The sequence below is a fragment of the Electrophorus electricus genome, chromosome 10 (genome assembly GCF_013358815.1).
Source record: "Electrophorus electricus isolate fEleEle1 chromosome 10, fEleEle1.pri, whole genome shotgun sequence".
Classification (NCBI taxonomy): Eukaryota; Metazoa; Chordata; class Actinopteri; order Gymnotiformes; family Gymnotidae; genus Electrophorus; species Electrophorus electricus.
Genome location: NC_049544.1, coordinates 13,454,838 through 13,480,663, shown reverse-complemented (window position 1 = coordinate 13,480,663; position 25,826 = coordinate 13,454,838). Strand labels below are relative to the sequence as shown.

The 25,826-nt window shown below is 38.9% G+C and overlaps 1 protein-coding gene across 4 annotated transcripts; it reads left to right on the top strand.

Moving 5' to 3' along the window:
• On the top strand, positions 1–25,805 carry col6a4a (collagen, type VI, alpha 4a). Of its 4 annotated transcripts, none has more exons than XM_027002631.2 (41): positions 1–36; positions 4,155–4,244; positions 4,391–4,999; positions 5,092–5,667; positions 5,897–6,511; positions 6,920–7,537; positions 7,667–8,227; positions 8,381–8,938; positions 9,419–9,994; positions 10,259–10,837; positions 11,027–11,370; positions 11,619–11,697; positions 12,492–12,637; positions 12,986–13,078; positions 13,171–13,224; positions 13,416–13,487; positions 13,584–13,610; positions 14,043–14,087; positions 14,273–14,326; positions 14,543–14,605; positions 14,931–14,996; positions 15,329–15,382; positions 15,476–15,511; positions 15,886–15,948; positions 16,888–16,950; positions 17,052–17,114; positions 17,649–17,711; positions 18,011–18,061; positions 18,165–18,200; positions 19,356–19,418; positions 19,555–19,617; positions 19,711–19,746; positions 19,833–19,869; positions 19,992–20,003; positions 20,178–20,671; positions 20,777–20,873; positions 21,079–21,744; positions 22,004–22,118; positions 23,183–23,331; positions 24,105–24,152; positions 24,240–25,805. In XM_027002631.2, exons 2-41 carry the CDS (start codon positions 4,169–4,171, stop codon positions 24,419–24,421), a joined length of 8,202 nt encoding a protein of 2,733 aa, XP_026858432.2. In that variant the 5' UTR covers positions 1–36; positions 4,155–4,168; the 3' UTR covers positions 24,422–25,805. The 4 variants fall into 4 exon arrangements, with proteins under 4 accessions (XP_026858432.2, XP_026858408.2, XP_026858424.2 ...); XM_027002607.2 differs by having other exon boundaries at positions 4,376–4,999; XM_027002623.2 differs by having other exon boundaries at positions 4,155–4,250.
• The last annotated feature ends 21 nt before the right edge of the window (positions 25,806–25,826 follow it).

Genomic DNA, 25,826 nt, shown 5'->3' with positions numbered 1-25,826 from the left:
AGGAGCGAGACTCCGGACTCTGCGCCCTAACTTCATGTAAGTAACCCTTCAATATGCACGGCAATTCATAATCGGTCGTAAGACTTTAACACAGTGAACCCTGGACGGTAATTACACAAAGTTTGCTTAAATTCTCCTTCAAATATATTTTAAGGGACGTATTCAATGAAATAGCTTTGGTAGGCTATATGATACGGAACCTAAAGGATTTATTTTATTCGTTTATTTCTGTATCAAGCGTTTTAAGTAAAAATGTTAAATTGTTTGCGTCAGCACGCTAGATCTTAAATTGTTACACCTCAGTATCTCAAACTGTAGGTGTTATATACATGTTCGGTATGTGACGGTGCTACATTTTGTTTGACTAATGTACATCGATTTAAAGTATAGTATGTGTGAATGGGTATGGTGTGGGTTTGGGTGGGGGAGGTTTAGACTGGTGAACTGATTTAATATTTACTTCAACCATCCCTGTATTTGTTTTTCTATGTTTGGCAGGTTGTATTGCAAATTCTATTGTTTAATCAACTCTTTTACCTTAAATGCACATACCCTAACATGTGTTTACATGGAATGAAGATTTGTCCAATTTTGTGTTTTGTCCAAAAGCCATCCTTGATCTGTTCCTTGGTAATGTGGCTCCATATCAGGACTTGTGGTACTGACTGCATAGTTTACTGTTAATCACCCGGGTTTTGCTTGAGTCTTTAAGAGTGGGGGGGGGATGTTTACAAAAGGTTTATAAACTAAACTGGAGAATGATGTAGAAGTTTCACCCAGCATGATAAACAAAGGGTAAACAGTATTAGTTAAATGTCCATCAGGATAGACCACACTCATTTTCAAAGGCAGATGACAGAAATGTCATGCAGCTGTGAAGAAGTGTGCATTTTGCCTGCATATCTTACTTCTATGTCTAAATATTTATGCCTGTCAATATAGTATTGGCAGGCTCAAATAAAATAAGATCAAAAGTTTTTTAAAAAAGCTTTAAAGCCTTTAAAAGCTTTGCAAAGGTTGTAGAGTGAAATATAAACACTCAGGTCAGTAGAAAAACATGCCAATCTAGTAGCTTTTTAAGTAGAGATGGGTTACCACTTCTCCTCTCTTTGTATTTATCCATTCAATGGTATGCTCCTCTGTACCGATGAGCATAATAATGCATGATGAAGAATTTCCCCCAGAATGATGTCCTGCAGGTAATGGAGATATGGCTGTGTACTGAGGTTGCACAGAACAAAAATATCGATATGCAACACAGTAAAATGATGTCACTTAGTGGTGCATTTTACAAGTATCACAGTGTCTGCCACACTTCCCTCAGTTTTAGCCTACCACCACACATCACCAATGGACCTGGAAGCTCCAGCTCCTTTTAGTCCTCCTATTGTTTTAAGGTGTCTCTGGGAAATTGTTGAATGTCTGCTTGGAGTCTGAGCCTTGTTCTCTGTAGTCCTGTTGTTCGTTTTTTCATATGCTGTTTTTTGAGCTGTCTCTTGGAATTTACCTCTTGTCTACCAAATTTGATCTTTCAAGCCCGAGTTAGCATTATCATGAACTGTTTCCTTGTTTCTGTACCAGTAAAATGTTTTTCCTGCACTACCTTATCATATCAGTCAGTCATATCAGATTGACAAAACCAGTCAGCTCATATATTTATTACATAACAAAATATAATATTTTTACATAATGTTGATCTAATGCAGTAAACCATGTCAGATCACCTAATAAACCAAAGTAATTACACAATAAACCATAGGTGTTGCTTTAAGATGTTTTACAGAATATTTGTAAACTGATGAAGAGTTATCTCATAACATCTGATTTGCAAGTGCTTTTTGCTCTGTACTACTTTATTGTTCTTGTAAATATTTGATTTAAGAATATGCTTTGATGGTTGTCCTTTGAAATGGTTTGAGCTTAATTTGGTTCAAGATTATTTTCTATCCCTGAGCCTCCATCTTTTAAGAACCCTTTGGTTTTTCAGTAATATTGTATACTATCCTACATCGGCTGTCCTGCATTGCAGTGATTATCACATTTAGACACCCACACTGAGATGTAAAAAGTCTTAACTGGGGAAGAATAAGGGTGGAAGAATGTCATGGGTCCCTGATCTGGTTTTTTGTGCATTTAGTATGAGGTGATAGACATGGGTTAAAAGTATAGGAAATTAATGTAAATTCATTAAAGAAAAAAACAGCTGTATTGATACACAAATAAATTATCACAGATATGTCCACAGCCATGCAGAATTTGACAGATTTCCAACAGCTAAACAAAACAAAGAATTTACTGGACTGCTCTAATTAGTCTGAAAATATTTTATTTGGCAAAATTAATTTTGATATCTGTACTCCATTTTATCAAAGGCATAATATATTTCTTCATTTCTCTTGGCCACGGTCAGCTGTAACTATACACAATTCTTCACCTCCTTTGAGACTGGGAGTGAATATTAGCAGCTGTTTGTATCTCCGATGTATAACACATCTTTTGAATGGGCTGTCAGCTCAGGAGACAGGGCTTAAATCTGATCTAAAACAGTTGAGTGTTATTCAGAGCTAGGCACTATTCTTCCATCAGTTTCTAACTATAAAGTAAATGTTGCAGAAATGTTTATAACATTCCACTTCTGAAGATACATCATGTTCAGCTGTTACATTTTTGTGCAAACCACCACCTTATACATGATTGCACTATATGGCTAATAATATGAGAACACCCCTCTTAATTTTCATTTAAAATGTTTCACCAGCACTCATTCCTAAAAGTTGTATAAAATCAAACACATAGATATGCTTGGAATAGATCAAATTTGGCAGTGGAATGTGCAAAATGTATGCCCTGATAGATATGCCCTAGTCTACTGTAAGTGCTAATGTGAAATGACAGCACCTAGGACCAACGGCAAGTCAGCCATGATGCGAAAGACCACACAAATTCACAGAGTAGGGCCGCTGGGTGGTGAAATGTGTTGCACATTAAAAAAAAATTGTCCATCCTCTGTTGCATTACTCACTCTAAGTTTCCAGGCTGCCTCAGTAAGCAATATCAGCACAAGAACTGGGCACTGGGAGCTTCATTGAATGGGTTTCCATGGCTGAAAAGTTGGATGCAAACCTATGCACAATGCCATCTGCAGTGGTAGAAAATATATCACTGGACACAATAGCAGAGGAAACGTGAGCAGTTATACTTGGAGGAATGTGGTTTGGCAGATGCCACGAGACTGCCACCTACCCAGTTAGAGGAGCAGTATAATGGTCTGGGGCTGGTTTTCATGGTTTATGCTAGGCACCTTATTTGAATTAGTCACTGTGAGTTACTAGACTGAGACAATTGCTGTATTTGTCATATTAGCACTTCAGATATACACTATATAGACAAAAGTGTATGCACACCTGGCTTACAGTTGATGTTTCAATTTATCCGGAAGGCGTTCAGTAGAATTAAGGTGAGGAGTTTGTGCTGGCCACTGGAGTTGCTCCACAACAAAATCTTCAAACCATGTCTTTATGGGCCTTGCTTTGTGCACAGAAGTGCAATCATGCTGAAATAGGAAAGGGTCTTCCCTTTCTGTTGCCACAATGCTGGAAACATAAAATTGCCTAAAATATTTTGCAAGCTGTAGCATTAACATTACCCTAATGTAAGACAATACATTTCAAGAGTATGTATAATTAACCACACTTTAGGGCACATTTTGATAGTAAAAGATCAAAAACCCTTTTGTGAACACTGATTGAGGGCAGCTACCATGTTACTGCAGCTTGTTGTTTCAGCTGCAGCTTTTGAAGTTCCACACAAGTTTAGCTCTCAAAGGCATTAGAATAAATGCTGTGAACCCACTGACCAGAGGGAAGGTCATCTAGACAACTGCTCTCAAGTCTGTATTGGAGTCTGTATTTTTAACATCAGTAGTAGTGTTGGAAATCTTAATTACCAAACAATTAACAGAAGCATAGTGAATTTGATATTTAAACATGTTAATTGTTTTGTTATACCAGTTTCTATCCCCTCTTAGGATAATATGCTGGCCTTGTCTAAAATAAAGATTGACATGAGTGCCTGCACACCACATCAAAGGGCTGTAGTTCTCTCCTGTGAGAAGCATGATCTTACACAGTCTTTGTCTGTTTGCCACGCTTTAGGGAACACTGAGGTCATGGAGACAATAAGAGGACTGCTGTTTGTCTGCATTTCTGCATCATGTTTCTTTGCCAGTCAATCACAGAAAACAGGTACAGGTACAGTATTCTTTTAAATTAATGCATGAATTATTAAAAAAAAAAGTTTTAAACTGTCCTTAAGGGGATATTGGGAGTGAACATTTCTGCAAAGTATTCCAAATAATTCATATAATTTCCCCCAGTTATTTCCTTTCCAGTGTGCACACAGGAAGGCTTAGCTGATATTGTCTTCCTTGTGGATGGGTCATGGAGCATTGGCACAGAAAACTTCCAGAAGATGCGGGACTTCCTCATCACTTTAGTACAGAGTTTCGATGTGAGCCCTGACCGGGTTCGAATTGGCCTGGTACAGTATGGCAGCTCACCACACACGGAATTCTACCTTAACAGCTACCAAGACAAGCAGAAGATCCTTGAATCCATCGCAAACCTTCCATACAAAGGCGGTGGCACCAGAATCGGACTGGGACTAGAATTCCTGCTGAGGGAACACTTTGTGGAAGCGGCAGGAAGCCGTGGTAAAGAGGGAGTCCCTCAGATTGGTGTGGTCATCACTGATGGACAGTCCCAGGATGACGTGGAGCCACTTGCACAGGAGATGAAGCAGCAGGGGATTGTCCTCTATGTCATTGGAATCAAACATGCTGACATGCAACAACTAAAGGAGATCGCCACTGAGCCACATGACCATCACATTTACAGTTTGGATGATTTCACAGCCCTGCAGGGGATCTCCCAGAGTTTCATCCAGGTTCTTTGCACCACAGTGGAGGAAGTCAAAGGTCCAGTAGTTCAGGTGCCAGAAGGTAAAATAACACTGTTTAGCAACAGGTAAACATTAGCAGTGTGTTGTGACTTAATCTAATGAAGTAATGTGTTGCATATTTTTAATCTCCAGAATGCAAGGCTAATTTGGCTGACATTGTGTTCCTTGTGGATGGCTCTAGTAGGATCGGTGATGACAACTTTATGCTAGTGAAGAATTTCCTTCTCAAATTTATCATCAGTCGGGATATTAGGCCTAACAAAGTTAAGGTAGGAGTTGTGCAGTTTAGTGATGACCCTCATGGAGAGATTCTACTGGGAGATTATGCAGACAAGAAGGAGCTGCTGGAGAAGGTGAGAAAACTCACCTACCGAAAAGGAGGCCCTGAAACAGGAAAAGCCCTTCGCTTTGTTCAGGATAATTACTTCGCTAAAGGACGGGCCATGCAAAATGTGCCTCAGATTTTGATGGTGATATCAGATGGTGAATCCTCTGATGATATGCAAACACCAGCCAAGAACCTGCGGAGGCAGGGGGTTTTAATCTTCGTCTTTGCGGTACGTAGATCTGAAATCAAAGAGCTGATATCCATTGCCAGCAAACCACATCTACGTTTTGTGGACACATTTGACAACTATGAACACATGCTGGAACTCAGTGCTCAAAGTGTGCTCAAAGTGTGCCACATTATGGAGGACCAACAGCAGGGTAATATTGTGCCCATTAATTTATATTGTTTTAAATGTAAATCCCAACTCATTTCTTGTTTAATATATTTTTAAATTTGGCAGAGGTTTAAGTCAAATAGTGTGCTCCAATGCTTTTTCACTTTATTAGGAAAACATTTTTGTATAATGTTAATCCATTCTTACACTGGCTTTTTTTGGTTATCAATACTGTGTCTAACACTTCCATTTTTGTTTTACCTTTATTTCAGCTCTAGCACCAAAGCTGGCAGATGTGTTTGTCTTAGTAGATAGCTCAGCTAAGCAAACCCAGCAGATAACGGAGATTCTCAGTCAGCTAGCCACACAGCTTAATGTGGGGAGCACATCCAACCAGATGGCTCTGGCTCAGTTTAGTGAGGACGTTTCTGTGGAGTTCCTCTTCAGTGCTTCCAAAAATCGAAATAAGGCTCTTTCACTTATCCACAAATTCCACCCCAGGAGCACTGGGCAGCCACGCAACCTCGGAAAGGCGATGGATTACATCCGTACTCAATTCCTTAATACCAAATCAGGCAGCCGAATCGAACAGGGCTACAAGCAATACCTGCTGGTGCTGAGTTCAGGAGAGTCTGATGACAGTACAGCCAGGGCAGTGCATGCCTTGCAGAATGAAGAAGTGACCATCATCAATATTGACTTACGCAAGGAGACAACTACTGATCTAGATTTTCCATTGGGTGGTCCATCTGGAGCAGATTCTGTGAACAAGACCATCATTACTCCTCCACAAAAAACCTTCTACACTGCAAATAAAACTGTTGCAGAAATAGCAGAAGATGTGAAGACTATAACGGAAACTGGAGATATATTTAACGTAACTGGAGGTTAGTTATTTAAGAAACTACACATTTTTATTAATGAACTACTCACTGAAATGTTCTGTGGAGCCTCTGAAGGGAGATAGTGTAATTTTTTAAAGTAAATATCTAGTGAGCATTTATTACTATATGGTGATCAAATGGTTACTAAATGGTTACTAAGTAGTGAGTATATACAATAGTATATAAAATATATATTGCAACATTAGGCAATTTATAAAATATAACATGTGAGGTAATGTCCATTAAGAATAGAGCAAATTTGGGTGTCGATGTGAAAAATCTGGTCTCTTGGTATTTCTTGATTTCACTGACTGCTTGGTTTGTTCTGAGCCCAGGTTAAACGAGCACTGTGTCTTTCTATTAACACTTCAGATTTTTACAGCTCTTCAAATGTGTTCATTTCTTTCACAGAATGCAGGTCCACACAGTTGGCAGATATTGTATTTATTGTGGATGTGTCAGACAGTATCACTGCACCAAACTACAGGCTGGTGCGCAGTTTCCTGCATCGCATGATCAGTGGCCTGGACATAAAATCCAACGGTGTAAGGGTGGGATTGGTCGAGTACAGTAACTTTTCCAGAGCTGCGTTCTACCTGAACACTTTTGAAGACAAGGAAGAACTCCTGCAGTACATCAGGATTTTGCGTTATTGGGGTGGGTTGCCTTACACTGGCAAGGCCTTGAATTATACAAGAGAGAATGTCTTTAGCGAGAAGCTGGGCAGCCGACGCAACGTTGGGGTGGAGCAGATTGCAATTGTCATCACAGAGGGCACATCCATGGATAATGTCACAACTGAGGCTCTTATGCTTAGGCGCTCTGGGGTCCAGGTCTATGCTTTGGGAGTCACAGGAAGTGATGTAAATCTGCTAAAAGAAATAGCATCTTACCCTCACAGAAAGTTTGTGTTCAGTGTGGAGAGCTTTGCTAAGCTTAACAAAATGGAAAGAATTCTGAGGAAGACTCTGTGTAACAATGTTGTCCAGTCAACTGCTATTAAGACCAGTACATACATCTTAAAGCAAGGTAAGACATTACAATGTCACTGTGATCAGTTAGCAATGTTTAATAAAGTTGACTGTGATTAGTTTGACATTGTTTCATGTAATATGTCAAACAAATCTGTACACTATTTCCACCATGCTGCAATTTTAGGATGTAAACAGACAGAAGAAGCAGACATCTATTTCCTCATCGACCACTCTGGGAGTATTAATCCTGAAGATTTTCAGGACATGAAAAAGTTCATCCTGGAGTTTCTGGTCATGTTCACTATTGGGCCAAAACGAGTCCGTGTGGGTTTGGTCAAGTTTGCCAGTACGCCTACCCTGGAGTTTACTGTGACTAAGTATAAAGACAGAGCTTCCATTGAAAGAGCTGTGAGCAACATTATCCAGTTAGGTGGAGGCACAGATACAGGCAAGGGTCTTACGTTCATGGACCCACTCTTCAAGAAGGCCAAAGAGACACGTGACCATAAAGTTCCTGAGATTCTCATTGTCATCACTGATGGAAAGTCACAGGATGAGGTAAAGGAGCCAGCAGAAGAGCTGAGGAAGCAGGGTGTGTCCATCTATGCCATTGGAGTGAAAAATGCAAATGAGCAAGAGCTCCTGGAAATAGCAGATAACTCTAAGAAGATGTTCTTTGTCACCAGCTTCGATGCACTGAATCCTCTTAAGAAGGATATCATTGCTGATATTTGTTCAGAGGAGGGTAAGGTGTCATATAAGCATTCAATGGTTATGTAGTTTAGTTTTTTGTTTGATATAGCTGATCACAAAGCATTGTCATATACAAAATATTAATTAATCATTTTGTTAGTCATTAATGATTATGATGAGTCTAATTTATTCTTCATTTTCATAGCCTGCAAGGACATGCTGGCAGATATAATCTTTTTGGTTGATGGCTCAGGCAGCATTGCCCCTCAAGACTTCCTAAAGATGAAGAACTTCCTGAATACCTTGGTGTCTGATTTTAAAATTGGAAACAAAAGTGTACAGGTTGGAGTAGTGCAATTCAGCTCAGACCCACATACTATACTTAACCTCAATAACATTTATGACAAACATCAGATACTGGATGCCATTAATGGTATGCAGCAGCTGGGTGGACAGACTATGTTGGGATTGGCACTCAGCTACTTGTTAAGGTCCTTTGATTCAACCATGGGAGGTCGTCCCGGTGCTCCGCAGTTCCTTATTCTGATCACAGATGGCATGGCCCAGGATGAGGTAACCATGCCAGCAAAAGTCCTCAAGGACAGGGGCGTAATCATTTATTCCATTGGTGTGGAAAATGCTGACCATGCTCAGTTGACTGAGATCAGCCAACCTACGGGCCGTGTATATATGGAGAGGGATTTTGATGCCTTGGAGTTCTTACGTGAAGACCTCCAATTAGAGATCTGCATTTCTGCTGATGGTGAGTCATGACAATTTAAGTATAATTGCCTGTATGCAATGTTATAGTTCTTAGGTAGGTAAGCAGGATTTTAGTACACATTAATTACATACACATTTCTTCACAGGTTTAGGGAATTTAATTAGTTGGTAGTTCAAATGACAAATGATGGTCTTGTAGACTATTCCCAGCGACTACCTAGGTTTTTTTGTGTTGAATCATAGTTATATCTGACACATACAGCCTCCCAGTTGCATTTTTCTGATTCGGCTGTTTTAGAGCTGAAATGCCGTGCATTAAATCAAAGATTTTTTATTATATGTTTAAGCAGATTTTATTATTGTTTAAGCAGATTGAAAGCCATATTTCATTGTTAATTTTTTTAATATAAAGCACTTTGAGATGTATTCAGTATATCCAATACATACTTCATATAACCATAAAATGTTAATGTTCCAGGTATAAATCCCCTTTATTTGACACAACTCTTTCCTTATTTAGAGTGTCCAAAATCACAGGTGGCAGATGTTGTCTTCTTAGTGGATGGTTCCTCTAGCATTGCTGACAAAGACTTTGAGAGCATGAAGATCTTCATGAATTCAGTAGTGAAGACCACTCAAGTTGGGCAAGATAATGTCCGTTTTTGTACAATTGTCTATTCAAACACACCTCAAATACATTTCCTCCTTAACCAGTATGACACCACAATACAAGTTCAGAATGCCATCAGTGCTCTGACATCTCCTGGTGGAAACACCAACACAGCCAAGGCTCTGCAGTACTACTTGCAATACTTAGGCCCTGACAGTGGTGGAAGAAGCAAACAAGGTGTTCCACAGTTGCTGTTTGTTATCACAGATGGTGAAGCCACAGACAGTCAAGATTTACCAAAAGTTGCTAATGAGCTTCAGTCTTATGGAGTTAATGTATATGGTATTGGGATAGTCAATGCAAGAAGAAGTGAGCTAGAAATCATCACCAAAGACCCAAACAAGGTTTTCCAGGTTGATGACTATGAAGCTTTGAAAGCCCTGCAGCAGAACATTTCCAAAGTCATCTGCAACACCACAAAAGTGGGTGAGTATATAATGTCATGATTTAAGTCAGTATTAAAACACAAAGCCTTAAAATGGGTTTTTATAAACTTTAAATTTTTTAAACATTGCTTTGTAAAATGTCATTAAAATAAAGCATGCTGCTCCTAATTTGAATCTTTAAGTAGAAAAATGCAACAAGAATTTGCCATGTATGATTATCAAGTATGTATTATATATTCGCCATGTATGATTATGATTACACAATTATCACCTTCTTCATCAGAATGACTTCACTGTTTTACAGAATGCATGAAACAGGCAGCTGATTTGGTTATTTTGATTGACGGGTCTGAAAGCATCAAAAGTGAGCCCTGGAAGATTATGAAAAATTTCTTGCTCAGCCTCATAGACCGTCTTCGAATCAGAGAGGACCTCTTCAGAATTGGTGTAGCTCAGTTCAGTACGGCATACAGAAAGGAGTTTTACTTGAATGACTATAAAGATGCAGAGGCTATAAAGAAGGCCATTCAGAACATTAAGCAGATGAAAGATGGAACATACATTGGAGCTGCTCTCACTAAAGTGCAAGAGTTCTTCCAGGCCGACAAGGGGAGCCGCATGCAAAATGGCATTTCACAGAACCTGCTGCTGATCACTGATGGAGAGTCAACAGACGAAGTCAGAGATGCTGCTGAAAGGTTGAGGGCCAAGGGCATTGGGATACTTGCAGTTGGCATAGGCGAAGTCTCACAAGAACAGCTCCTCCAAATCGCTAAAGACAGGGTGTTTTTATTAAGCAACTTTGACCACTTGAAACTGAACACAACCACGGAGCGGGTGATTGATGTTCTTTGCGAAGAGCCAAAACCTCTTGATCCATCTAGTAAGCATGGAGAAGATTTCATTTCTGAATATAGCTGAACATATATAAAGGTGTAGCCCATTGAATAGTATTAAGATATCTATTAAGTGATACAGTTTCATTGTTATGGTGCGGCATCATTTCCTTCAGCTACACAATATACATTTAATATGTTCCAGTAATTCTTATTGTATGTATTTTTCCTCACAGGTTGCACTATAGAAATTGGCATTGGATTTGATATCTCCCATGTCAGTGCAAGCTCTCAGTACCTCTTCAAAGGCCAACTACAGCTCCGTTTGCCGGAGATCATCGAACACATCTCCAAATTACATAATGTGTGCTGCGTTGCTGAGCACACACTGCATACCCACACAGGCTTTCGATTGGTTGACAGCAATGGGAAGATACTCTATGATACAAACTTTGAGAAATACAGTGACGAAGTGCTGAACAAAGTGATAGCAATGCAAATATCTCAACCACTGGCATTCAACCCACAGCTCCTACAATCTTTTCAGGATAAGTTTGCACACTCCATTGTTGGCACGAAGGTGAGCCATGTCACCAATACTATTAGCGCATGTGAACTATAAAGGTGTTTATGAAACACCATAAAAATCACAAAATCAAATCAAAATCTATCTTCTTTCACAATTTCAAATGAAAATATCAGTTTTCTTCTGTTAAAGGTTAAAACGATTAAAAGCAGCAGTAGATAATGCCTAAACAAATAAAGCAAAATCAAACCACCTAAAGAAAGTCAAATTAAATCTGAATGTACAATCTAAATGGTCCTCAGGTACTGATCATCTTCACTGATGGCCTGGATGCTTCCGTTGAAGACCTAAAACATGCCTCAGAAAATCTCAGGAAGAGTGGTAAGGGAACAAAAGTTTCACAGTGGTATTAACAAAATTTTTATCATTGTATATGAGAAGTTAAAAGGAATTTCTACAGCAATTATTTTGGGGAAGATTAATTTTCCCCCTTTAATGAGTAATATTTAAATATATAGTAATAATTAGAAATAAAATAGTGATAATTTAGTATTTAGTAATGCTTACTTCACGGAAATACTAACATATACTCTGACTCAACTAGGAGCAAGTTATCATATCAAAACACTTGAAATTGTGAAATTGTTTACCCCTGCTGGTAGGCTCCATTATGTGGTGGCAGCTTTGCACATGGCGTTTATGTTCCATCTTGTGTTGCACATTTTTTGTTATGATTTCTCATCACACCTCCATTGGGTGGTGTGTGTGTTATGCCTCATTTGCCACACCACATTATTTTGTTGTGCTTTTTATAAGCCTTTTGTGTTTTGTGACTGTTTGTTGGTCACTGAATGTTATGTTGGCTTCTTTTGTTTCAGTTTATTTTCAGTTTCATTTTTGTTCATTTCATTAAACTGTTCAGTAGGAGACTTGTGTTTGTCTGCATGTTCTATGCCCATGATATTCTGAGTAAACTATAGATTTTTAATGTAACTTTTTTTTAACAAACAGCATACGAGTTGAAGGAAGAGCTGAAGGTTTACTTAATGAACTAAGACAACACACCTGAAAATATTTAAAAGATGCATCTACATTTTACTTCATTGCATATAACTGAGTCACTGTAAATAGTTTCTGTCCACCTCACATTCTTCTCATTGTGATTCACGTGCCAGGAGTCCATGCATTGCTGACTGTAGCTCTAGAGGGGGTCCAGAGCACCTCAGATCTGCTGAAGGTGGAGTTTGGACGAGGATTTGGCTTCGACGAGCCTCTCAGTATTGGAATGCAGAGTGTGGCCAGTGCGGTGCACAAGCAGATTGTGAGTCACTACACTGTCACATGATACATATGAAGGCAGAACCCATATAAATATGATCAGTTTAGATTAAGATTTGTCCTGATTTTCATGTGACTATTTCTTGGTGGGAAAAGAGAATTAACAACAAAAGCAGCTCTTGGGGCACATTACAATCAGCCAACACTAGTACATCAGAAAAACGAAATGAACAGCCAGTGATTATTTGTGTTAGCGATTATCAAATCTGTGCAACTGTTAACAACTTTTTCCCCAGGATGTAATAAATAAAAACTGATTCTGGTTGAAACTTTTCATTATTGCAAATAGAGGATACAAATATTTTACACCCCTCTCTTCATCTGCCTGTAGGACACCGTGGCCTCAAGAGAGTGCTGTAATGTCATGTGTAAATGCACAGGTCATGAGGGGATGAGAGGCTCTCGAGGACCTCCAGGGCCAAAGGTGATGTGCTCATTTTTCAATATCAAACAGGAAGTACAAATATCAAAGCTATGGGACAATTCAAGAAATGTATATTTTTTACATCTAAATAGGGCTCTCCGGGACAAAGAGGATATTCTGGGTTTCCTGGAGAAGAAGGAGGAGCTGTAAGACTTTAACTGGTTTTAAATGCACATCTTACTTCATTCACATTTCCAACAGACACCCAGGTGACTTTGTTTTGAGTCCCCAGCTATGTATGAGTTTGCCTATGCAAAATTTCTTGAGGCAAACTTTCTTTGTGTTTCTGTTTTTTTTTTCTTCCACTTCCACATAAATGTCCAGTGTTGTGTTGCAGGGTGAGAGAGGGCCACCAGGTTTTAATGGCATGCAGGGACATCGGGGCTGCCCTGGAAGAAGAGGCCTAAAGGTACTAGCAGGTTACCTCACTGCATGTGAGTCATTATAATGGAAACATGATCACATTCTTTTGCCTAAAGGATTTTTATCTTAAAATTCTCCACAGGGAGGCAGGGGCTACAGGGGTGATAAGGTGAGCACCTGCAGTTTTTTAACACTATCAATATTTTTTTTCTTTGTCTTTGATAATGTATTTAAGGTCATCAGGTGTGACAGGATCAATGAACATGGTAGGGGCATAGCACTAGACACACACACACACACACACACACACACACACACACACACACACACACACACACACAAACACAAACACTGGGAGGAGCCTAGGAGGAGGGGGCCATGTTGAGACACTCACGTTATATCAAAAGTAAATACTGTACACCAAATAACTTTTCATGGTCATAAAAAAGCAAACACCCAGAGTTGAATGGAAATTATAAGATGAGGTTAAATGAAATGACATTTTAGGTGGACCTTCTGTGAAATATTGCATGCCAATAGTGCACATATCATCATCATAACTTTACTGTATCTGCATGCCTGCTACATCCGTATCTGATAGGGAGAACATGGAGAACATGGTTTGGATGGGGTGAATGGAGAACAGGTAATACCTTTCTGTCTGATTTTAATCACAAAAGATAATAAATCATTTAACATTATCAAGCAGAAGCTAAATAATTTTACTGTAATACCAGTAGCAATTTATTTATCACTATTTAGTCTGTTTTATGATATACAGACATACATAATGGGTCTGATTCACTGATCTTCCGTGTCGGCTGCCTTTAGGGTGAAGCTGGATTAGTGGGACTCCCAGGAGAGCAAGGAGAACCAGGCAGCCCAGTAAAAAAAATTTAAAATTTCTGTCTTGGGTACATGAATGTGCATGTTTTAGTGTATTCCATTAAAGATTTTAGCAATCACAGTCCAGTGTTTGAGTGTATTAAACAGGAATGTATTAAATGAGAATTGTCTAGCTGACATTGTCTAAAATAGTGTAGATTCCATTTGAATCAATTAGCCTTAAGTTTAAGACTAAAGATGAATATTCTGCTAAAGGGCAAGAAGGGGGTCAGAGGAACTCCAGGTATCCCAGGAGAAAAAGGACTGAGAGGAGACCCGGTGAGTGGCCTCTATTAACTTTTATCTATCAGGGAAACTCCTCAACTGAAAGTAGAGAAATGCATAGCAGTAGTGCTTAGCAATATCCTACTGGGCCCTGCCAGGTGCAGGGTTCCACTGCACTACTACAGATCATGCATTCATTGTATGAGAAGCACAGCAAATAGCGTTTCTGAGCTGTATGCCATGACACCAGTTTTTTTTATTTTTGTATTTAACAAATCCCGCAGGTATTACAATGTACAATCTGAATTATTTATTGAAGTGCAAAGCATAAAAATTTGGTTTAGACTGACTGAATATTCTTACACCTTCTTCCATGAAGGGCATTGCAGGTTCTGAGAGCAGCATCCGTGGTCCTAAAGGTGACTATGGAAACCAAGGCCTACAGGTATGTGAATGTGTTCCTCAATAACTCTTCAATGAGTATTTCATTTCTATTCCTGCAGCAGATCTCACTGTATTTAGCTGCCAAAGAAACAGTGTCAGCCAAGAGCCATGCAAATGTATTATGTACATGACTCCATTAATGATCTGATGTACACTGGAATGTGAAGGCTTTATGATAACAGCTGTTTAATGAAGGACATGAAGGCTTTATGATAGCAGCTGTGTAATGTAAAAAACTGTAAATAAACAAATAAATAGATTAAATCACTTTTAGAGTGTCATATGAGGATTTTCACAATAGTATTATAACTCTGTATCTCTCTTCACTGACAGGGGGAGGCAGGGCCAGATGGTAGTCCAGGCACACCTGGAGAAGCTGGCAAGCCTGTACATTTTCAAGAAGCCATTAAGTAACATTATTTAACCATCTGAGACTTCCCTTCACCAAACAAAAACTGTTTCTATGTTTCCTTTTAACAGGGAACAAAAGGTAGACGAGGCCCTGCAGGAATACCGGTATGGAACCTAAATAAAACTGTATCTTTACAAAACTATAAATGTGTATACAGCACACTTAGGAAGTAAAAAATGTTTGAAGGTTCACCCTTCAACCCTTCATATTATTACCATTTTATAGTGCATCGTATTTTTCATATCTTTATTTATTTATTTATTTTGGCTAATATAAATGTAGTTCTTACTAATGAAACTAGTAAAAGTCAATGTTTGCTAGTGAAACATCTGAACCAGCTCAATACAATTTAAAACTAAGCAGTAATGCTACTCAATTAATAAATAAATTATAATAACATGCCATGCAATATGGAATTGGTGAAATATGATTTTATTTTTTTCCCTCAATCAGATGGATGCTTTGGTTTTACTTTCAGGGTGCCAGGGGACCTCCAGGAGCACCGGGATTACAAGGAACCTCTGGGGCTCCAGGGCCAGTGGTACAACTACATTCTGTTTAAAACAAATTGAACCTGACTTTTTAAATTGACATTTTAGGATAATCACAGTATATTGTAATCCTCCTCTGTGTTGGATCTTTGTTTCACTTTACATAAAAATTCACATGCTTTAGTGTAATCTGTATAATTCAAAATAATTTAACAAAAAAAAAAACAGTCGCAAAGGCTTTTTATCATTGATTAATACTGCTGATCTTTGTAAAGAATGTAACATTGTAGACAAGTGTTGACAAGTGCTGAGGTTGTGGAAACAACCATTTTAATAAGGTCTAGGTTAAAAGACAGTGAAGTATCACTGAACAAGTTAAAAGTAAGATTTCTGTGAACTTAGCATTTTGATCCTCATGGGGCACTACCATTAACCTGCTCAGCCCCAAGTCCGCAGACCCAAGTGTTAAAATTCACCAGGTTAACACAACGGCACCATTAAAGAAAAAAAGGGGGGAAACACTCAAAAGACTGACTCTGGGATGTCCACTTGTCTCCCAAGAACACATATTAGCTGTTTTAGGTGTTTTTGACTAGATGTGGTTTTGTGAGCTAATGGCAGAGGGAATCTTTCAAGCACTAGATCATAAAGCAATAAACAGTCTTAAGGTGATTTGAAACTTTCTTGCTTGGTCTAATCCTTCAGGCTCTTAAAACCAAAAAGGTTACAAGACAGCACCTTAAGTAAACTTCATGACCACTCTTTGAAATGACTAAATGGAAACCTAGAGATAGCAGAGATGTCCAAATCCAGTGGAGTTTAAAATTCCAGGAATTACCAGACCATTGCCCTTTACGAACTAGGCATAATAAAACCTTAAACCTAATTAAAACAGGTAAAAAAAAAAAAAAAAAGTGCTATCAGTATCTAAATGTCTTTAGATTTGTACTATAAGTGATCAGAGCATTTACCTCCTTCTTTCTCCTCAGGGGATAATTGGTCCTCCTGGTGGTCCAGGACAGAAAGGGCTTCCTGGTTTACCTGGACCTCAGGTATGCTTCCAAATCCCTACATTGCAGGTACATATACAACAAATATATTTTTCAGTGCCCTAATGCTTTGTTTCCTAATAATGCCATTGACTTACCCTTAGGGAGCCCCTGGCTCTCTGGGAGGAATTGGATCTAAAGGAAGTATAGGACCCAGGGGACCGAAGGTGACTTAGACCACTCTTACATACAGTAGTGTGCACCCCAAGGCACCCCAAGAAATTGTCAGGGGCAATTTTAACAGGGCAGGAAGTGTCTGTTTGCTTTGAAAAAGAGGTCCTCCCATTGTAGATTACTCCCTCCTTTTAACTTGGTTGCTTTGTGTTCTTTACTTCATCCATATGTTCCCCCACAGCTCAATTTTTGTTGAGTGTGGGGTTCTGTTCTGTAAGTCGATACTAACTGTTTTTTAATGTGTTTGTGAATCAAAATGGCAATAAGTTTAAAATTCAGGAAATGGAAATAGCTAGCTGGGTACAACTACTTGTATTCTCTACCTGTACTCTCCATTACAAAACTTCTAAAACTCTAGTTATTTTTATTAGTTATATAATGTCATTATTAACACTTACTGCCCATAAAAATGACTTGGTTATAAATAAATAAATCAATTCATGGGTGACTAAGACTTTTGCACTGTAGATCTGGCTCACAACTAGTACCTTTAAACCACGCCCATGTGAATTCATGTTCCTATGTAGGGTCAGCCTGGGGACCCTGGAAATAAAGGAACTAATGGACCAGCAGGCCCGAGAGGACTTCCAGTAGGTGTCCAGCACACACACACACACACACTCACACACACAAACAACCAAACAAACAGAAACATGATAGTGTTTGTTACATATTTGACAGTAGTCTTGGTTTATTTTTAATGGTTTTATGTGAATATGTATTAAATATGAATTATAATAAAGTGGCTGGTTGGTATAAGTATTTACACAATTTACAGTGGCTTGGTACTTATGAGTAAGGCTAAGAAGAAAATAAGATAAGGCCAAGTTTAATTTATTTGAGTGAATCAATCATCCTATTTCTTGTTTTTGTTTGATCTCCTCAACAGGGCAACGATGGCCCAGATGGATATGGAGCTGCAGGACCTAAAGGACCAAAGGTTTAAGAGGGGCTTATTGTTTTGGTTGCTTTTTCTTTAATTTCTTGATTGTACAGACCGACTTTTTAACTAGATGCTATATTGCTCTTTTGTTCACTCTTAGGGTGACACTGGTTTTCCAGGTTACCCTGGACTTCAGGTAAGTTTTATTTTCATTAAACTACTATTTGGCTCTGTAAGGTTTTCCTCTATCATTGGAGGACTGCAACATTGAATCCTAATGATGCTGTAGGTTGATGATGCCTACATATTAAACTAGTGTCTAATCATGCTGCAGGGTCACCCAGAACTGCAGGGGCTATTGTTACTGTATTTACTTACCCCTACCCCACTTATATACAACAAACACCAGATTAGGTGTCAGTAAAGGGTTAGTGCATGTAAAGCATAATAAATGTGTTTGACTCCAAATTGTAATTACTAATTATGTTGGCAAGTGCACTTTATTGCATAGCCCAGCAAAAATTAAGATAATATGCATAACTAAATATATAAACTTCTTACTTATTTATTGCTAAAATAGTATGCTTTATCAGTGGTTTATCATTCAGCTAGCCTTATTTAGGCTTTACCCAGTAAAAAAGCACAATAGAGACTGGATACTGTACAGGGAAATGGTGTCAGCAATCTATAAAACTATATCTGATTCTTTAATCTAGAGAGAGAGAGAGAGAGAGAGAGAGAGAGAGAGAGAGTGAGTGGTGGAGGATAGAGAGAGAGAGGCAGGCAGCAGGGGAAACAGAAAGAGACAGAGAGAACAAAACTCACTCCTCCAGTTCAGAAGGGAGTTCTCACTCCCCCAGGTCAGAATTCCTTTAGCCTCATTTTAACCTAAGAACTAAGTTTGCCCCTGACCAATAAAAAGTGACAACATACAAGCAGCAAACTGCTCTTTTTGACAGACCACAGATGTGCATAGCTGTGGGGGTAGACGAGAGCATGACTTCAAAGTTTGTCCTGCAATGCCACAGCCATCTGTGGGCAGTGTCTAGTGGAGCATAACTGGCAAGCATGTGTTGCTCCATATACAGTATACACTTGAGCTGAGAAAGAATATATATACACCTCCTTTCTTAGCCACTCCCATCAAAGATGGTAGCTGTAAGTTAGATGGAGTGTTGGAATGGATTTGGAATCGGAAATGACTAAACTGGGAGAAGAATGCCGATTGGTATCACAGTCAAGTCATTACTAGTGCTGATTTTACTGATAAAGTGTATGTAAAAAAGTAGTGAATGCCTTGCTCACTATCAGTGACCCTGTTTGACAAAATTACTTTATTTTTTATGTTCAGGGTGAAACAGGAAATCCTGGCACAAAGGGAGGTCATGGCAAGAAAGGCAACAAGGGAAGAGGGGTAAGATTTATAGTTATCAATGTTATCAATAATGATTAGTAGTTGTTCAAAAAATTTCAATGTCATATATGTAATTAAAATATAATAATTGTAATTCTATTGATTTGCTAATGCTTGTTTTAACATATGTTGACAGGGGAATGCAGGCAGGAGAGGAGAAGAGGGTGATCCTGGCACTGATGGACCAGATGGACACAGGGTTAACAACCATGCATGACACTATCTGAATATTTGGATTAGAAAATATCACAATCAATTTGGTCATCAACAAGACTTCTACTGTCCCTTTTAGGGCCCTAAAGGACCAGGAGGAAGCAGGGGAATGTCTGTAAGCTCCAACCATTCTTTGTTGCTGAATGTTATCATGTTTTCATTTAATGTTTTTCTGGAAAATATTTCCTTGTATTCTTTTAGACTTGTCAACTGATCACCTATGTACGAGACAACTGTGGTAAGGTTTCATAAAACTGAACTGTGTTTGGTTTTTCCATGTCCACTGAAGCAATCATTTATATTTCATAATATGTGTGTGATTCTGTTCTAATTCTAATTTGGCATTTTTCACTCCCACAGCTTGTTGCAAAGGTATGTCTCTTGTTGCCTCTGCTGTAATATATTTTTATATAAATGAACATAACAGTGCAGATAATAGTGTTATGAGACATAGATATGATGCAGTGTTTATGAAAACTTTGAGAGAAAGTCACTCATTAATAGATATGAACATTTCTCTCTCCAATGTCATGGCTATGCTTATAGCTAATACATTGTGCCCTGCTTATCCTACTGAACTGGTGATTGGCTTGGACATGTCCAACGATGTGAGTCCTCTGTTATTCGGGAGGATGCTGTCCACTGTTACTTCCTTGTTGGACAGTATCAACATCGCAGAAAGCAACTGCCCCACAGGCGCCAGAGTGTCTGTAGTCTCGTACAGCTCAAACACCAAGTACCTCATCCGCTTCGCTGACTACCACCAAAAGAAGGACCTGATGGAAGCCGTGAAGAATATTGCTCTGGAACGTACATCTAACCGCCGTGATATTGGTGCAGCCATGCGCTTTGTGGGCAGGAATGTCTTCAAACGTGTGCGACAAGGTGTATTAATGAGGAAGGTGGCAGTCTTCCTCTCTGGTGGACTCTCCAAAGATGTGTCCTCCATAATCACGGCTGTGCTAGAATACAAGGCTCTGGACATCAACCTTGGCGTAATTGGGTTTAAAGATACGGCAAACGTTCGTCGCGCTTTTGAGGTAAAATGGGAACATTTTACCTACAGACAGAGGAGAATTTCACAGGAACTCATGTAGCTACAATGTTACATTTGTGTGGTTTTCTTGTGATGTGTCTGAAAACAGGCTGATGAGACAAGCAGCTTCATTGTGACTGTACTGGAAAGACCACAGGACTCGAGTAGAGCACTACAGAGGATCCAGAATTGTCTCGTCTGCTTTGGTAACACAATTGCCTTCTCATCCATTACCAGTTCTTTCAAGATTTTTCAGGTCTACAACAAATGAATTAATAAATATTATGTGATTTAAAAATACGTGTGTGTTTATGTAATGTAAATAAAAAACAAGACAGACTTAGTGACTGAGAATATATTCATTCTTTCATATATTTTATCTTTTATGCATATCTAACATTCTGTTCTCAGATCCTTGTGAACCAGCTGTGGAATGTCCGAGCACCGGTCAGGCGTCTGTTCCGCAGGAGGTGGATATGGATTTAGCACTACTGGTAGATGGGTCCCAGAGCATACAGGCAGATCAGTATGCTGGTGTGAAGGAGGTCCTGGGTTCTGTGCTAGATCAGCTTGTAGTGAGCAGTGAGCCCAGCAGAGCTGACACTCAGGCTAGAGTATCTCTTTACCAGCAAAGCTCTGCCTACAGTCAAGCCCAGGCACCAGTCAAGCAGGTATTCACCTTCGAGCAGTACCCGGATCGTGAACTGATGAAGCAGAGCATCTTCAAAAACTTAGAGCAGACTGGAGGGTCCTCCAGGCTTGGCCATGCCATGGAATTTGTAGTGATGAGGGGCCTTCTTACTGTCCCCAAGCCTCGCACCAGCAAGATGGTACTCGCTATTATTGGAGAGGAGGATTATTATGACAGAGCAAAGCTGGACCATATCTCCAGAATAGCGAAGTGCCAGGGTGTGGTGCTCTTCACCCTCACAGTTGGGGATCGTTTCAACTGCACTCAGGTGGAGGAGCTTGCCAGCTCTCCTATTGAACAGCACATAGTTAACTTGGGTCATGTGAAGCAAGAAGAACAGGAGTACGCTAAACGCTTTATAAAGACTTTCTTCAACATTCTGAAGAGTAAGAGAGTTTTTGCTACATAAATAATGTATTGGTTTACCATCACATATTCCAGCTCCCAAAGAACTGTACCAATACAAGAACAATGAACACAGGTGCCACAAGTGTGCTGGACACTTGGGTAAAGCTAAAAAATACACACTGTGTGGATGTCCTTGAGGACTTAATAAGGAAACACTGTAAGCTATTGCATGATTAAGCTGAATTAGATGTGTATTACTGTCCTTTTAACACAATGTTAATTTGTTTGCAATTGCAGGACAAATGAATGCTTACCCTCCTCCATCACTCAGAAAACAGTGTAAGTCTAAACAGGAGGAAGGACAAATGAATCATGAGGTCTTTGAGGAAGCTAAACGAATACACATTGAAAGGTAATGATCAATCTAACATAGCCATAATGAATTGTGGGATATCTGTTTAATTAGAGATGGTCACAAATTATTTTGATTGACTATGTCATAATTAGTTAATAAGTTAATCAGGCATTATTTACTCCTTGTATTAACATCTATTCTTAATATTTTGTGAATTTAATCAAGGTAATATCTATTTAAATGTAGGCACTGCATGTGCGTTCAGATGTAATTTCTCAGAGATATTCAGTCTGCCTGCTCCTTTCCAGTTGGTGGAATGCCTGAATTTGTTTAATTCATTCACCTCAAGATCAGCTCTGATCTTAGTTTTGAGATATAATACTGAACTGAAGTATTGAAATACAAAGTTACTCAGAGATCTTGAATATGACTGATTCAGCAGTTACAAGAATGTCCATGTAATCTGGGCTCCTGTCAGTATTGAGAACTACCCCTTTCCCCTTTTCTCAAGAAAGAGTAACTAAGCTGATGGTTCTTCAACTAATGCATCTAGTTCATGCATTTACTGGGTTTAAACTTTAGTAGACAACAGGAAAAGAAAATGACTAAAGATAAACTAAAGATCAAACAAGAAACTAAGTAGATAATAGTTTTTAAAAGCATATCATTCTAGCCAGTGACTACAGTCCAGGTGTTCAGTTTCCTTATTCAGTAAATCCACTGTAGTCTTCTTATTTGTTCAGGTAATATATGTAGAAAATAAAAAGTAAGGCTATTGTAAAACCATCATAACGCAGAGACAGGATGCAATTTAATGCCATATGTAAATGCCTCACAATCTTTTGATACAGTGGTTAAACAAATTGTCATTTTCATTCTTCTCCCAAATGTCATTCTTCTCCCATACAACTTCACATAATATACTTACGTCTTCTGCTGAAAAATCACTAAAATCCACATGTCTGACTCTGGCACTAAGAAGAAAAATCATACTTCATTCTTACAAATTGTCATATCCCAAACATCAACTGCAGATCATCAGTTCAAAACCATGTCTGCTAATTGACCTAAAACTGTCTTGATTTTATTTGGTTTGATTAAATGAGGTGCTTCTTCCTCAGGGTTCCTCTACCACCACTCTCCTACCCAAAGGATGAAGAGGAAGGAGAGGAGGATAAAGTAGAGGTCACAGAGTACACTGATCAGAGAGTGGTGCACCCTGGCTATGAAAATAGCAACCTAGTCCCTGCAGAACAAGGACATTCAAATGGTAAATCAGGCCCAAAATGAAAAATGTCTCAAATACCATGGTGCCCCCCAGTGTACAAAAGTAGAGTCAGTGCAGCCATTAGAACAATGCATTCTCAAAATCTGCCAAAATTCCTTGTGAAGTGCATAAACCATTTTCCAATGTTCTTGTGCTAAAAGAAGTGGACTTCAGCATGTTGGTTAAAAACAGTAAAGATGTGCATGATGCAGTGAGTACTGCAAATATCAGCATTTCTGGTGGATTCCTGCACTCTGCATGCTACCTGCATGTTTCAGCAGTAAATGAGTGTTTTGCTTTCAGCCCAGTGTTTGCTGCATATGGATATTGGCACTGTGTGCTAAGATGGTACTATGATAGTGCAAAAGATGCATGCGCACCCTTCTGTTATGGCGGTTGTGGCGGTAGCAGCAGCCATTTTAACATGAATGCATCAAACGCAGTAAGTTGTCTGTCTTCTATATATCACATAACTGTACTTAAAGCTGTTGATTATGTATTTGGAAAGATGATCATTGCTGCACGGAAGCTGTTAGTGCCTGAGTGCAATGGGTTTTTTTTTTTTTGGTTGTTGTTCCTAAAGTATACTTGCATGATCACTTGCACTGTTTCAGAAGAGACAATCAGGAACTTAAAACACTCCACTTACATTTCTTCAAATATTAAATGTAAACATAATCCTACAACATATTACACCATATAAAAATCCTATTGATTTGTACTCAAAAAGAGAAATATTTGTGTAAAAGTATAGCTTTATGTGAATTTTTCTTTAGGGTCTACAGTTCTAGAGGACACGGAATTTGCAACCAAGGCATATGCAAGTAAAAAAAAATGAAATGTGATTTACAGTATTAGGTGCTAAAACATGTCCTGATTCTTGCTAACTCTCTGTCACATTACACACAAAGATGTCTGTCTCCTGAAGTCTGAAAGAGGGCCCTGCAGAAAGTACATGCTCAAATGGTTCTACGACATGGAGCAAAGTAAATGTTCTCGCTTCTGGTATGGAGGATGTGAAGGAAATGATAACAGGTTTGACACTGAACAGGAGTGCATTTCCCACTGTGGGAGGCTCCGTAAAGCACAGTGAATCTCCAAAACCCTCCCATTAAATACAAGCAAGTTACCCTCCCCTTCCCCCTTTTTTGTAAGCACTCCATTTTTTTCTGTAATAAACCTAGAATTTAGGTAGGTGGCATAATGCTGCTACCACCTCCAGTAAGGTTTGGTTTACCACCACACATGCACATAGAGCAAGTTAAATAGGTTCATCTTTATTAAAGCCTTAAATTCTAATCTTGAAAGTGGTTATGGTAAGCAATTCCTCCAAGGTTAGGCTAGGGAACGCACTCCTAGAAAAGCACTACATACTAAACCAGCAATCTAACTCCCCAATATCCACATTCTTAAAGCCACCACTATAATGCACCATACCACAACCATGTTTAGGGATAAAGCAAAGCTCATAAAGGGTCTGTATACACAGAAATAGCAGCAAACACAAACACCAGAGACCTTTAAATTCTGTTACTTGCATATCTAACCAAACCAATTAGACCTCCCCTCCTGGCAAAACACTACACTCACCACTACCCATCTTTCTCATTGGCAACCCAACCCTTATATACCAACCAGACGTAACTGACAGAGGCCTCATCTCCAATGACTCCAGTCTCTCTGGTGTCTATGGTCTTCCTGGTTTTCATGGTCACTCCTGGCTACACTCACTCCTTTTAAAAGGGAAGTGTTAATTATCCCTCACAGGTGCAACCCCACACTCCACAAATCTGAAGCACTCCCCCTGCTATCTTAGGGCTTTCATGTCCATTCCACCCAAATGACCCATGTCACCTACGTGTTCAGATTTCCTACTTGAATTATTGTTCCATCTTGCACCACATAAAAAGGTTTTAAGACTGTTGTTCATGTATTGGTTAAACATCAACGTAACTGCAAAACTGAACATATGAGCTTGTGGCAAACATGCTTTTCCTGAAAGGGTAAAGGGCTAGTTAATTCTAACTAAAATTAATCAGTTTGTTTTATACTTTAAATATAATAGAACAAATTTTCAGCTTTGGTGCTATAATTTTAAATATGATGCTGTATGTAAAAGGGTCATATGATTTTTTTTTGTTTGTGTTTGGTTTTTTTTAAACCACACTGATTTATTTTTTCTGAAATTAAAATCCCAAAACTTTCAGCATTGCACAAATGTAAAATTATAGCATTGGGTCTACATGTTCTGTTTAAATAATGCTTGTCCATTTAGGATGTGTCTTCCTTTACCACCTATACAGATACCAATGTACATTTTAATATACCTCTGCTTCAGTGCTGTTCTACTAATCATACAAGAATGTGACTATGAAGGTGCTTATGCTTCAAAACCTGTTCAATACCAGATTCCTGTTTAACTGTTTTCCATTCTGTATGTTAATATTTTGTACAAATAAAGCTGGGGACATAATTCACAGTTTGTCTTAAAGTCATGA